General features: G+C 41.7%; 1 protein-coding gene across 7 annotated transcripts in view; it reads right to left on the bottom strand.

Moving 5' to 3' along the window:
• ITPR1 (inositol 1,4,5-trisphosphate receptor type 1) overlaps positions 1–14,172 on the bottom strand; it is a 209,969-nt gene that overhangs the window by 165,514 nt on the left and 30,283 nt on the right. For all 7 annotated transcript variants that reach the window (XM_081183918.1, XM_081183917.1, XM_081183920.1 and 4 more), the window contains one exon: positions 9,999–10,069. In XM_081183918.1, coding sequence (XP_081040044.1) covers positions 9,999–10,069 — 71 coding nt within the window. The remainder of the gene's footprint in view (positions 1–9,998; positions 10,070–14,172) is intronic.

Raw genomic sequence — 14,172 nt, 5'->3', positions numbered from 1 at the left:
ACTGGATTCCACCGTTAGTCTTTCAGGGAAGATACTCAGACCACCTGAACATTATTTTCACAGTCACACTTCATTATGCACTTTTAATGGCTTTTATGAAGCTATAAGTGAGGCTAAGCCGTCCTGAGCTCAACTCCCCATAGATCCAAAGTATTTCAGTCCCGTGGCATATTGTAACCAAGTATAATATTTCATTAAATATCTTGCTCATACCAGCTTATTAAGTAGGGAACACACTAATTTTAGAAAACTGATTATCTAGTTCTTTCTAACATAGTGTTACTGCAGTTAAGGTCAGATTTTACACAGCAGCTATGGCAACAAATCTGCAATATGCCTTTGTCTACAACGCTGGAGCTAGATTTATTTGCCGGAGTGTTCTACTTTATAGCTAACTCAGCCTTTTGGCATGGTTGCCCTCAGCCCTACCCAAAACATTATGTGCTTCTTTGCAAAAGTGAAGGTTGGAGGATGGAGGAGTTAAATAAGCTCCTTAAATACACACTCACCAATTTTAAACTGGCTACCGCTGGTATTCATTGTTTCCCAGTTATTTAGAGGCAGATCTTGTCAATGTCTTCCTTCACCCTGCACAATGCCACCTTAAAAGCATATTTCAAATCTACTCAGCAGGGGTCACAGCTAGAGGCAGTCATGAAGTAAACCGGGTAGCTTTCAGGCCCTGCAGCACAACTTGATTCACAAGGGTTCACTTAACCCTAATTCTTAGGTAAGCATCATTGCATATGTGTTGCATGAAGGATGTCCCAGTTTCAATTCATGCTATCTCCAGCTAGAAGGACTTTCGAGAGCTGCTACAGATGCCAAGCTGCCCTGGTATATGGCAAGACTCTATGTTCTTAATATGACACAGTGCTCTCCTTTGTTCTGAATCATCCTTCACACCCACACCACACATTGAAAGCAGCAGCACATTTAAAACACATTGCTTTCCCCCAAAGAATCCTTGGAACTTTGGTTTAAGTGTGCTGCGAATTATAGATCTGGGGGGGGGGGTGTTAAACTACATTTCCCAGACTTATTTGAGGGAAGCCATGATTGTCAAAGTGGTATAACTGTGTCCTAAATGTACGTCACTGATGTCACCATTATCAGCCCCCTATCATAGCAAGCCATGCAAGCTACATTTAAAAGTCAAAATGGAACAATCCCACATATACTACTCCCTGAACACTTTTGAATTTTTTTTATTCTACTTACATTTGGAACCTATAGCTTTTTAATTCCTATTGTCTGAATATATCTCACTTTCATTTAAGAATAGAAATCAGCTGTTTACAAGGGCTAAAATGTCCAGTCATTCTAAATTATACTGTGTACGCTGCTTTAGCAAACCGCAGCAGTCCAGACACACCAAGTAACACATTTGCCTTTTTTTTCTTTCAATTTGGGGAGATTTAGATATTCAGAAATGCCAAATTAAACCTCCCATCTCTATGCCGCTCCCCAGGCTTCAATTTTATCACATTTGCCGCTGTCATCTCTGCTGCAGCTTGTATTTCAAAGTAACACACGTGCAGTACCTTTACAGTTTATTTCCATACTGGAGAAAAAGGAACCATTAAAAAGGAACTTAAATGCTTATTGGCACATTGATGTTTAACATTTTTGGCCCTCCAGACGTCCTTGGACTCCAACTCCCATTGGCCCCAGCCCAAATGACCAATGGTCAAGGATGAGGAGAGTTGGAGGCCAACAGCTAGAGGGCCAGATGTTTCTCATCCTGCTTTAAAAATTTTGCTTTGTGTATGCATGTTGAATATTTGGAGAGGACAGCAGCAAGAATAAATAAATATATACAATATGGTGGATATGTTGCCCTTCCTTCTCATAAGTCTAGAAAGAAACAAACTTCAAGGAAGATCTTCAATTCCCACAAAGTTGTAATCTGAGGGAACGCAGTCCCAATTCATGCGGCACTCTAAACGCACTAAAGGCAGATGAAACAGAAGAAGAGGAAAGTTTCAGCCTCTAACATTATTAAAATCAAAGTCAACATCAGCAAGGTTAGACCTGGGCTGAAAAATTGTTATTGGATATGCACAAGAAATTTGATTTGATTTTGTTTTCTTAAGTCCTATATCTCCATGCATTGCACTCTTCCTCCAAGGCGCTCTACCTACATTTCTCAAGTGGCTTCCTTGAAGGTAGGTTACAGGAAGTGCACTTCAGTACAGGAACTGCATCATGTCCCTCCAGGCCATTCTCTCAGCCTAACATTAGCATCACCATGACACCACCCAAGAAGAAGTTCATAACACTTCAGAAACTTCCCATGTGGTCAGACAAGAAAGCATCAATCTACCCAAATTTCTGGAAACTCATCATAAAAATATGAATAGGGCTGAACTGAAAACTCAGAGATTCAAAAATTTAGTATGCAAAGCCAACCCATGGTTTCAAAATGATAACTTTCCCCCTCTTCCTTTCAAAAACTAGCAGAGGGGCCCAAACATGTTGAAAATGGAATCAAAGTACAGTATAAACTGAACTGCTATGTTTAAAGATACATTAAATACTTGTATTGGAGGCCACAAACTTGCAGCATAACAGTTTATGGAATGTTTTAGCAAACAATGCTTAAGCCTTGGCAGAAAAATACCTACCAGAGATCTAACCTTGTAATGAGTCTAGACTTATTGGGATTCCGACAGTTATAAAGTTCTGTTTTGCCCTGAATGAGCCAAAAATGCAAACATGTTATCCACGGAAGCCTATTATGTATAAGCCCAAGAGTCGTTTTGATATCTAAGGGGATTTTGTCAGCCAGCTAGACTAGCATCTGAGTCAGAGAGCAGCCTAATATGGAGATAACTCTGGTCCTCTAACTTGGACCTAGAGCATACACTGAACTCCTATAGTGGCCAGTGACATCATTCACAAGTCTCCAGTTTCATCTAGAAGGCTACAAGTTGGTAAACCAATTGTCAGTGCCACACAGAATGTGTTGTGACCTACTATGATTGCGATGTAGCAGCCGTAGAGATGGTAGCGATGAGACAAATCACATCATGTCTCAAACTGGGGAAACTGTAGGGAGTGCTTGAACTTTCGCTATGCAATCATTTCAAGGTTCCCTGACGTCACAGTGATCTTGGTGATCTTGGGCCAGAAGGAACGAGAAGCAAACTTGTTGCTCCCTTAGCTTGCCAAATAATCGCCCAGCAGCCAGTGTTGCTATATTCACCCATGGCCTTCAAAGTACATAGCAACATGAATCAGATACTAGTCCCACAAAGATAAAAACTGCCGAGCATGTTTAAAAAGGACACAGTACAGAATACTGAGAAGTCAGGAGTATGCAACTATAGCCTCTGAGGTCAATCAGCTGGTCTGCTGGAAAAACCTATAGACTTCTGGGTTCATTGTCTAATTTGTAGCAGGAAATCTGTGTGTGTGTGTGTGTGTGTGTGTGTGTGTGTGTGTGTGTGTGTGTCTGTGTGTGTCTGCGTGTGTCTGTGTGCTAAACTTTTGACATGGCCCTAAACTTCTTTTAATTTCAGAATCTAGTAAACTGTGCATGATGCACAAAGCTAAGCAGAACTTTTCCATGCTATCTAGTATTTTGACACCTCTCCATAATATGAATTATTATTTTTTGTTTAGACACTCAGCAGTAGTTATACCCTACTAAGCAGACATTATTTAAAACAAAAACAAAAAACAAAACTGCGTGATACCAGTATTTGGAAACCTCAGCAAACATGGTATGGTTTGGTGTCAAAAGGGCCAAACAGAACTGAAAACTATTTGCCATAAGTTTCGCTATGAGGATTTCCCTCATTATATACATTTCATGGACTCCATCCTTCCAACAACATGCTTTAAAAATTGTGTCACTTAGCAACATAAGGCACAATTGACTCTAAATCAACCGTACTAAGCACAAGTTCACAGAAAGAGTTTTGGTAAGCCAGACTATGTGATGAACATTTCTGTCACAATAGATCTCCAAGGGAGAAAGAAATGGTTTACTTATGGAATTATCCATTAGATACAGAGAGCCGTGTGGTGCATGTTACTGAACTAAAGGGAAGCACCACAAATAAATTACCAGCTTCTGAAGGTCTCATCACCCTAGATCCCTATCACAACTGAAGAAAGCTGTTAACATTCCAGCACAAAGATGCTCTACGGCATTCTTCCTGGACAGCTGATGGCAACAGGTCTCCACAAGCCTTGAGGAAATAATGCCAACTCCCACTCACAACCAGGTGGTTGCATGCTGCTAGAAACACCTTGCAGAATGGTCCACAAAGTGCTTAGATCATCCTTTTAAGACACCAAAATACTGCCATACTTTAGGGCTGCAAACTAGACTGAAGGCGCTTTGGAAATTTTGGTTCCAAGTGTGTTCATGTTAAGAATGTTAAGATACTAAGGAGTTTAGAGGAAACCAGATCAAGCAAAGCATTGCGATTTAGTAGGAAAATTGTGGAAAAATTCATCATAATCAGTTGGAACATATACCCAAGTCTCACAGCCAGAGATGTGGCAGTTACAAGGTGAGGTTCACCCATAAATTCTGCAAGTTAATATATTCATGAATGCAGAACCCCTACATTATGGAGCCACAAACTACTACAGCTTAAGAATAGCTGAACAGGTTTTTTGTTGTTGATGTTGTTTTTAAAAGGAAACAATGATCTGGCTTGCTTGTGATGCATGGTTTAGTATGGAGGAGCAAATCTGTGGGTTCCTAGAGAGAAAAAATAACCATGGGCAATGTACTCCTGTCCAGGTCCTGGTCCTGCTGCACCACCCAAGGCTAATCCATGGTTGGGCTCAGCATTATACCTGGGCTCATGGTTTGCTTCACTTCAGAGAAACCACAAGTTGTAACCAAGGTTTGTCCTTGTTTTATTGCTCATGGTTTGTCTACAGCAAGACTAGGATTCAGATGAACTGCTAAGCCCCAGGTAGCATGGTAGCTCAAGCAGCAGCAACAGGATTAGTGGGGGGATGCAGTGGCCAAGAGCTTCTCTCTGAGAACCTGCATGTTTGCTCTTTCACACTAAACTGTGGTTTGGCTTCACATTACGTGCTACCTGAGAAACAGGCTTAAACTCACAATATTGCCTTGTGTTTGTCAAGAGTTCTGAAAGCTACAGGGGAGGTAAATGAAATGAGCTTATTATTCCACACGTTATTTAAAATACACAAATAGTTAAATATGCCACTGTAAAGGTTAACATTGCAATCCATTACAAAATTACCTAAGAGTAAGTAAAAAATGATTTATTTATTTATTTATTTTCTATACCACCCTATACCCAAAGGTCTCAGGGCGGTTCACATGAATAATCAAATACATAAAATCAAAACAAAAACAACAACCAAATAAAAAATCCCCAGAAGAGCCAGCATTTTTAAAAGGGCATAGGATGTAGATCAAGTCAGGCAAAGGCCTGGTTAAAAAGGAATTCAAAGGAACTTTAGCAGGCATAACAACAGGCTGTAAAAGGCACCAAACTCAGCAAACCTGGGCTGCAATCCAATACACAATTACCCAAGAATAAGTCCCACTGAACTCACCTGGGCTTACTTTTGAGATGACAAGTACAGGATTGTGCTGTTATTATGGCAGAGACAAAAGCCTGATCAGGATCCTACTAGTATGATATAGTGGTAAGCACTGGACCAGAATCTTGGATTCCAGGGTTCAAGTCTGCCCTCAGCCATGAAACCTGTTGGGTGACCTTGAGGCAGTCACTGCCTCTCAGCCAAACTCATATCTCACAGGGTTTTTGTGAGGAAGAAATGGAAAGAAAAGAACCATGCACAGCATACTGAGTTCCTTGAAGGAATGGTGGGATTAAAAATGTAATAAATCAGAAACCTCCTGTTGCAGTGAGAATGTCAGACGTTAAGGTTGCGGCAACACAGCCAGCTCTTGTAGAATTGAACAATATGTAGAACAGAGTTGCCAGCAACAGAGAGCCCTCATGCAAAATACCTGCATAGAATTAACTCTAGTGGTGGCAGGAATGGGCAAATTTGTCAACTTCACTTTCTTTTTTCAAGGGGTTATTCAAATCAACAGGAGCTAAAAAGAAATAAAACACTGAGAAGTGTACAATGAAGGTGCCTGCCTGATATCAATAGGCAGTGAGTTCTAAACTATGTATGCTTCCACATTAAAAGATCAATTTCTTACAAGTGCAGATTAAGTATGATATACTATACTTGTAAAAGGGAAGCGGGTGGCACTGTGGGTTAAACCACAGAGCCTAGGACTTGCTGATCAGAAGGTTGGCAGTTCGAATCCCCGTGACGGGGTGAGCTCCCATTGCTCGGTCCCTGCTCCTGCCAACCTAGCAGTTCAAAAGCACATCAAAGTGCAAGTAGATAAATAGGTATAGATAAATAGGTACTGCTCCGGCGGGAAGGTAAACGGCATTTCCGTGCACTGCTCTGGTTCTCCAGAAGCGGCTTAGACACGCTGGCCACATGACCCGGAAGCTGTATGCCGACTCCCTCGGCCAATAAAGCAAGATGAGCGCCGCAACCCCAGAGTCGGTCACGACTGGACCTAATGGTCAGAGGTCCCTTTACCTTTACTATACTTGTAACAGCACAAGTTCTGCAAAATAGGGCATTTTGTATGTAATTTTCACTAATATAATGCACACATTATGCTAGTATATGTATTTTTGTACACATTAATTGGCTAGACTAGAGCAGTGTTTCCCAAACGTTTTTGGGCAACGGCACACCTCTTTACTGAAAAAAAATCTCGCGGCACACCACCATTAAAGCCCCGCCCCGTGACGTCAGCGCGCAGCGTCACGCCGGGAGGATTTCCCCTCCGGTCCCATGCCTTCGTTTGGGGCATCGCTCCGGCTGCTCCCTCTCCCGCCGCGCAGGAGCGATGCCTCTCTCTGGCTCTCCCTCCGCGCAGGCTGAGGGAGGGAGGGAGGTGCGCGTGTGACCCGTCTCTGCTGGGAGACCAAACCCAGCGAGGCAGAGTCGCGCAGAGGCGCCCAGGCAGCGCTGCCGGCTGCGAGGAGGAGCGCCAGGCAGCAGCAGGAGGCGCGGCCTCTCCTCGCCGCCGCCGCCCCGCCTCTCGCCGCCCGACTCGCCCGCCTCCCTCCAGGCATCTCGCGGCACACCAGCCGGTGTCTCACGGCACACTCGTGTGCCGCGGAACACCGGTTGGGAAACACTGGACTAGAGAACAGCACTGCAAAATTCGGAGAAGTACAAATTCCAATAGATGGCTGTGTTGTCATATTTCAGACGGTAAAAATTAGGTAAGTTTGCCTTTAAATGCAAACTGAACTGAATTTCTCTCTTATCTCTAATTAATAGGATAAATTATCATAACCAAAAGGAAAGCAGAATTGAACAGATATCATTTAAAAAATCCCTCTTAAACCATCTCACATTTCGACCAATTTCCTGATTTGATAAAATACAAATTCTTAACACAATAATTTAAGATTCACATGAACAAGAAGTCATCATGGAGACAAAAAGAGCCTTCCAAGTCTTATACTGCCAGGGAAGAAACTCAACAACCACTCATTTTCATATCCCAAACAGACACATGGATAATTACAAAGGTGCCATGGCTGAATCTGCTAGTATGCTAGTCAAGCAGTACGCTGCTGAAACACACACACCCATGACAGTGCAGATAAAAAGCAATGCCAGCTTCTTTGGAATAATTCTGAACTGCTGAAAGCAATGTAGATAATAAAGGGACCATCTTTCCCTCCCTCCGCCTCATCTAAAGAAATGAGACTCTACATTTTATGCAGTAGCATACAAGTGTTAGCATGTTTCTTTTAGCAAAGACATGAAGCTCGAACAACATGCCTGCAACTGGGAATCCTAATTTGACTGTAGCTGCCCAATACTTGTTCATAGGTCATGGGAAGCTACAATGCACCACACTACCTTTTTACAGTGAAAACTGCTTATATTGAAGGATAAAGGTGTTGATTAGTTTTGCCAATGGAGTCAACCCTGTGCTCCCACCAGTGCCCCCAAAACACCACCTCAACATGCTAGGATGCAGCAATGACATCACTAGGGTCCACAGGTTATCAATAATTACTTCCATTGTTGCCTCTTAGTAATCTATAGTGTTCTATATTCCATCAAAGCACTTATTCTCTTCAGACACATGAACACACACATGGAAGTGTGAGAATATATGGGAATCAAATAGGTGTGGTGAGCTTTGGGTTCACATGGTCTTTCCTCCCATCTCCTTTTTTTCCACAGCTATAAAGGGCAACTGTAGGCTTCCAGGGTTTTTTTTTTAACAAACCACAGCCCTCCATTCTGTTTGAATTAATGGAAGTGTGGCTTGTCCAAAAAGCCACAGTTTGAACCTGGTTTGCTCTCACCAAGTTTAACCCCCTCCTTCTCCAGTTTCAGATACAACGAGAACTGTTAGTGTAAAGTGGAAGTGAAAACTTCTCATTGTGCCCTTTTTGATGCATGAGAGGAGGGTGGGGTGGGGTGGGGTGGGGAAGAGAAGCACACAAACCCAAGACTTGGTGCAGCTTGTTCACATAGTAAGAAAACACATGATATATAGTTACATTTGAAGTGGGCATTGCAGAGTTCCCTACTGAGTTAGACCTTGCATTTCCTCCAGCAATTACTAAGTATGTGTCCAAACCATTAGCTCTAAATCATAAACAATGCTTCATACAGTACTACTACTACTACTACTACTACTACTACTACACAGAGGTAGTTTCTGCATTATTATTCTTATTATTAGTAGCAGCAGCAGCAGCAGTAGTAATAGTAGTAGTAGTACACCCTCAGCTGGGATTAATAACCCAAGTACAGGTTGCTTGAAAACAAGATGTGAAGCTACTGTGTTATGCATGAAACAGCAATTACACCCCCTGCCCCCGGTGTATCTCACTATATGATGATCTTTTATTTCCATTTAGTCTGAAGCGCCCCATTAAACATCCACCCACTCACATCTCCTTTAAGTACTCAGGTTCCATCAACACAACATTGGTTTAATTTTGTGTGGAACACATAATTCCACCACTGCAGTGCAACCAAATCAGTGCACACATAATTTTGTAGGATGGTTGGGTTGGGGGGGGAATCTATCATACTAAGATGGTCCAAATAAAATGTGTTTCACCTAGGAATATAGGATATAAATGCCTTAGTGGACACTCCTTGGATGAGAATTTTAACAGTTGTGTTACCTTTATTCAAGAGTCCTCTTTTATAAACCAAAGACCAGAGTGTTTTGTCATTGAAAATCAAAGTCCAATGAGAATACCCAGCAGCATCACTAATTCAATTAATATCCCCATGGAGGATGATTGAATTCAGTCACTTCAAAGTGCCAGAAGGAGTAAATAAAACACATTAAAAAAAACTATAACAAGATTTGCCTCAAAAAAGAAGACCAAGTGTTATATCTCCATTTTACTTTTGTGAACTGAAAAGTTGCTGTTTAAAAAGAACTAGGTTAATTCCCGTGACAAAGCCCACCATTTGCAAAAATAAAATAAAAATCTAAAGGAGAAAGGTTGTAAGTTCACAACACACTGCTGAGATTAAGCCAAGAGTCATGTCTGAGTCAGTCAATGGTCTGCCAACCCATCTTTTTTTGCTTGTTTATTCAATACTAGAATGAGTATTATCCTTCACACCTGGAGAAAAGCAAGTGAAACTACACAGACATCCTGTTAGTCACAAAGATGTCTTGTTGCACATTCTCAGATTTATGTGGGTTCTTAGAAGAGGTAAATCAGTCTGAAAAGTACAATAAAAACAAATGTGCAAGGCTTCTTCAAGGCAATACTCTTTGTATTGGCAACCAACACCAACTTTGGAGCCTCAACCCAAAAGACAAAACACCATTATATTGCAAACAAATAACCAAAACTATTGTTTCATGTGCGCAGCTGTTATTTTGGACAAGCTAGACCCACGTACAAAGGAGTATCGTATCAACATTTCAGCAGATGACTGAGAAATCTCACCTCTGAATTTTTTTGGAGGGTTGTTAAGGTCCCCTGTTTCTGGCTGTACAACACACCGGTCATCCACAAGTCTGAAAGAGAGAAAAATGGAAAGCATTTAAAAGATTGTCAGAAAACTGCCCTAGCTTTCCGTGGGATTGGGAACCCTGGGGAAAAATCAGCACTCCAATCATTTGTAGTCATGCAAATTCTGTTTAGACCTAATAGGTTAGAGGCAAGGACAATAGGCTCAAACCTACTCTTCATCACACCTACAGTGGACAAATGATTGCTGCATGAATAGGTTAACACCCTGGATTGCACCACACTAAATGTTTGGAAGCCTTATGCGGCAAAGAAGAATGAGCACAGCAGAAGCAGATGATAGGGTGGGATGGCTTCACTCACTTGGCCTCTGGCTGATCACATCACTGCTGCTTATGCGGAAGGGGAAGAGAAGGCAGCCTTGAGTTTGGCATGGTGCAAATGAACTGGTGGAGCCAATTAAGCATCTGACCTTGCTGCCCCCCCCCCCGTACCCTCTCTACCTTTGGGTAAGGTAAGCATCAGCAGCAAGGCTGACTGCTGCTGCACCACACCATCTGCTACTGGAGCATAGTTTTATCCAAAAACTGAAGTCCCACAGAAGGCAGAGAACCAGTGACATGAAGAAAATGGCCAATGAAGTTTAAAGGAAAGTTTACTTTTCTCGAGATTTTGAGCTACACAGAATTGACTGTCCCTTTTACCATAATAATAATAATAAATAAATTTTATTTATATCCCGCCCTCCCCAGCTATCTTCCTTAAAAAAATGTTGAACTAAAACCCAGTCACTATTCAAAAGTCACCTTTCTTCAAAGATCTGAGTGGAGTTCATTTTCTTCCTGCTGTGCAACACATAGATACTGCCAACCTTGTTAAGAATAAAATAATAGTCTCAATAAAATGGGTTAAGTATATAAGTCAAAGTTTAATGTGGTCAGTAAAGTGTGTGTGTGTGTATGCATGACTTTTCCATTTGATTAAATGTGCAGATTCGTCTTTTGTTAAGTGGGGAAATGAGAGATTAGGTTCCTGATCCTTAGATGGATTGGAAAACAAAAACCAAAATATTCAGTATAAAAACTCCAGGTCATTTTTTACATCAGAAGCATTGTTCATAAGTACATGGCAACATGTACCATCTTCAAAGTACACAGTACTGGTTTTAAGACACTGAGCTAGCCCAGCACACTTTATGAATAACTTTATGAATTCATTTCAAGATTCTGTGAGGCTGATGATGTACCCAAATAATTGCTGTGCTCATTATGACCCGGAACAAAGTTAGATTTTGTTCAGTACCGCTTCCTGTGTCTCCTGCTCAGTGACAGGTAGGCTACCATCCAACAGATTTACGGCATTTGGGGGGGGGAGAAAGATCCGAATATTTGAAGTGTACTTCCTGGACCCAGGAAGACGCAGAGATGTTATAGTAGATGCAAAAGTTTTATTGAAACAGGCCCAGTGCAAACTGTAAATGTAGAGCAAGACCTGTTGTAATGCTTTATAGCTGCATACACAGACTCAGCTTGCCGAGAAATCCAGGCCAAGTAATTGCTAAAACCTGTAGTGGAACTACTCTGATTCTCGCACATGGAAACTATCACAAATCATGAAATAAAGGTATTTGTGACTGACTTAAACATTACACCTTTCAGAATACAAATGTCCTTGTTTGCACAGAGATGTGAAACTGATATACAAGTAAGCACTTATCCAGATTTCTTCGGATGACACAATATGGATGTCGTTTAGGACAGACACCATTTTAAAAGTCCTATTATATGGAAATTACTGGTCTCCAAATGAAAACTGAAGAAGGCAATGACTGATTTCTAAACAGCTTCAACTGACAGTTTAAAAGTGCTTTGTGTTTTCTTCACACGCTTGTAAGCTAGTGTGGTGCAGAGGTTGAGAAAGACTGACTAGAATGTGGAAACACATATTTGAATCCTCACCTGAGTCACAAAACAAAATGACTGAAGAATTTTGGCCAGTCACTACCTCTCAGCCTAACCTAACCAGCTGTTGAGAGGATAAAATATGGAGGTGACCCATGCACACCAGTCTGAATTCCATGGAAAAAGGAAAAAATGTCCAAACATGTTTTTGATATATATTTTTTAATCACCTCAGTTTGGAAGAAACTTAGTTCAATGAACTCTACTTCACCTAACACACTAATGGAGCTATTTTAATTCAGTTAATTTAAATGTTATGAACCCATGGTAAAGTGCATGCCACAGTACAGAGAGAGGTAGGAATTAATAATTGTAGAAAAGTTCACCTGCCTTCTAGAGACAGCTTTAGAAGGAGAGCTCCTAGTTGTTGTTTGCGGACTGCAGTTACAAGTCTCTGGGTCTTCATTGTGATTTATGTTAAAATAAACTGTTTAAGTTCTATTAGTAAGTAGCTCTGTCAGTTCTGACTGGAAGTGCTGACTCTGAACCACAGCAACATTGACACCCTTAAGTCCATCCATTCAGAAGGAAAGGTTATCCAAATGTATCCAAAAAATATGCAAGAAATAAATCTAAACTTGGCTGTACAGCTCCCTGAGTGGCCACTCCCACCTCCAAGAGTTACCACAGGGGCTTCTGCAGGGCCACCTTGCCCAGAGGGGAAAGTAAAAGAGGCAATGGCAGCTACTTCTCAACAGCTGTCTTCTCCATTTCAGTATAACACTTTTCACTGCTTTTCATTTTGGTAAAAAGGAAAGTGCCACTAGTCATACATTGATAAAAATGCCACGGGCGCCAGCACAAAATGGCCGCCATAGGCAGCAAAATAAGAAGCGAGGCTACTCCATACTTGTGAGTAGTGCCACAAAAAAGCCCTACTATTTAAAACCCACTCCCACCACTGCTTATTGTTATCATAAACAGCTTTATGAGGTCTGCCTGAGAAGCGGTGTATTAATTGCCTTACATTTTTAACAAGTGGAAGTTACTACCACAAACAAAAGTATGAGTCCTGTCCATGGAAGCCCTCCATGGGCTTGTGCAAGGGGCCTCTCCCCCCTTCAATTTGGCTTCTTCCAACCCCCCAACCCCGCCCCGAACAGTGCAAGGGAAGAGGGGAGGGGAGATAATTCCATCCGGCAAGCTGCAATGATAGCCCAAATGGAACAATTACCTCAGCGTGACGCTGAATTCCTTCCAATATATTCCTATCCAAGTCTTGCTTGCATGAGAGATGTTTACAGTCAACCAAGTGACATTCAAGTGGCTAAAAGCTTCCCTCGATCTTTAGAGACTCTGATGTAACTCTTCTCACACATACAGTCAAAGTGCAACATATAGTTCAACCAGCTCCCAGTCTGAAATGCCATCATTTCAGCTGCTCTCCTTGGCTAGAAGCATATACAGATTTTCCCAGTGGCTGCTTACTCAGCCATCAACCATCTTACACTAGAGCTATTATGCCTTTTCCCCCCTTCATTTGTATCTCGTCTTTCCTCCAAAAAGCTCAAGCTGGCCGCAGAGTTCTTCCCCCTCCGTTTTCATCCCTCCCCCTGCATTTCTTCTACACAACAACCTTGTGAAGTAAATTTAGGATGTAAAATATAGTGAGTTCTGCAGCTGAGTGGAATCTAAGTGCAGGTCTCCCCAGCTGTAGACCAACATGGTAGCTTTTAACAACTACACCACACAGACTCTAACAACGGCTCACATTACCAAACTAACTTAGCAAAAGGAATGGTTGACCCTGTTTTACTTTGACCCCAGAAGCTGATGAGCTGGTCATCACCTGCAGAATTTCTTTCCTTCTAATTACAGTGGTGACCCGCAAGACGAATGCCTCGCAAGACAAAAAACTCGCTACACGAAAGAGTTTTCCGTTTTTGAGTTGCTTCGCAAGACGAATTTCCCTATGGGCTTGCTTCGCAAGACGAAAACGTCTTGCAAGTTTGTTTCCTTTTTCTTAACACCGTTAATACAGTTGCAACTTGACTTTGAGGAGCAACTCATAAAACGCAGTGTACATAGTAGCCTTTTTTGAGGTTTTTAAAGACTTTGGTGATTTTTGAAGCTTTTCCAAAACTTATTTTGCAGCCATTTGGTAAGTTAAGATTTTAAAACTTTTTTGGGGGGGTTGGATTTTGGGTTGGGGTGTTTGGAATTCAAGGACTTGGTGTTGGGGAGGGGTT

Source organism: Podarcis bocagei, assembly GCF_964188305.1.
Source record: "Podarcis bocagei genome assembly, chromosome: 2".
Taxonomy (NCBI): domain Eukaryota; kingdom Metazoa; phylum Chordata; class Lepidosauria; order Squamata; family Lacertidae; genus Podarcis; species Podarcis bocagei.
This window is presented reverse-complemented; position numbering and strand designations above follow the sequence as displayed.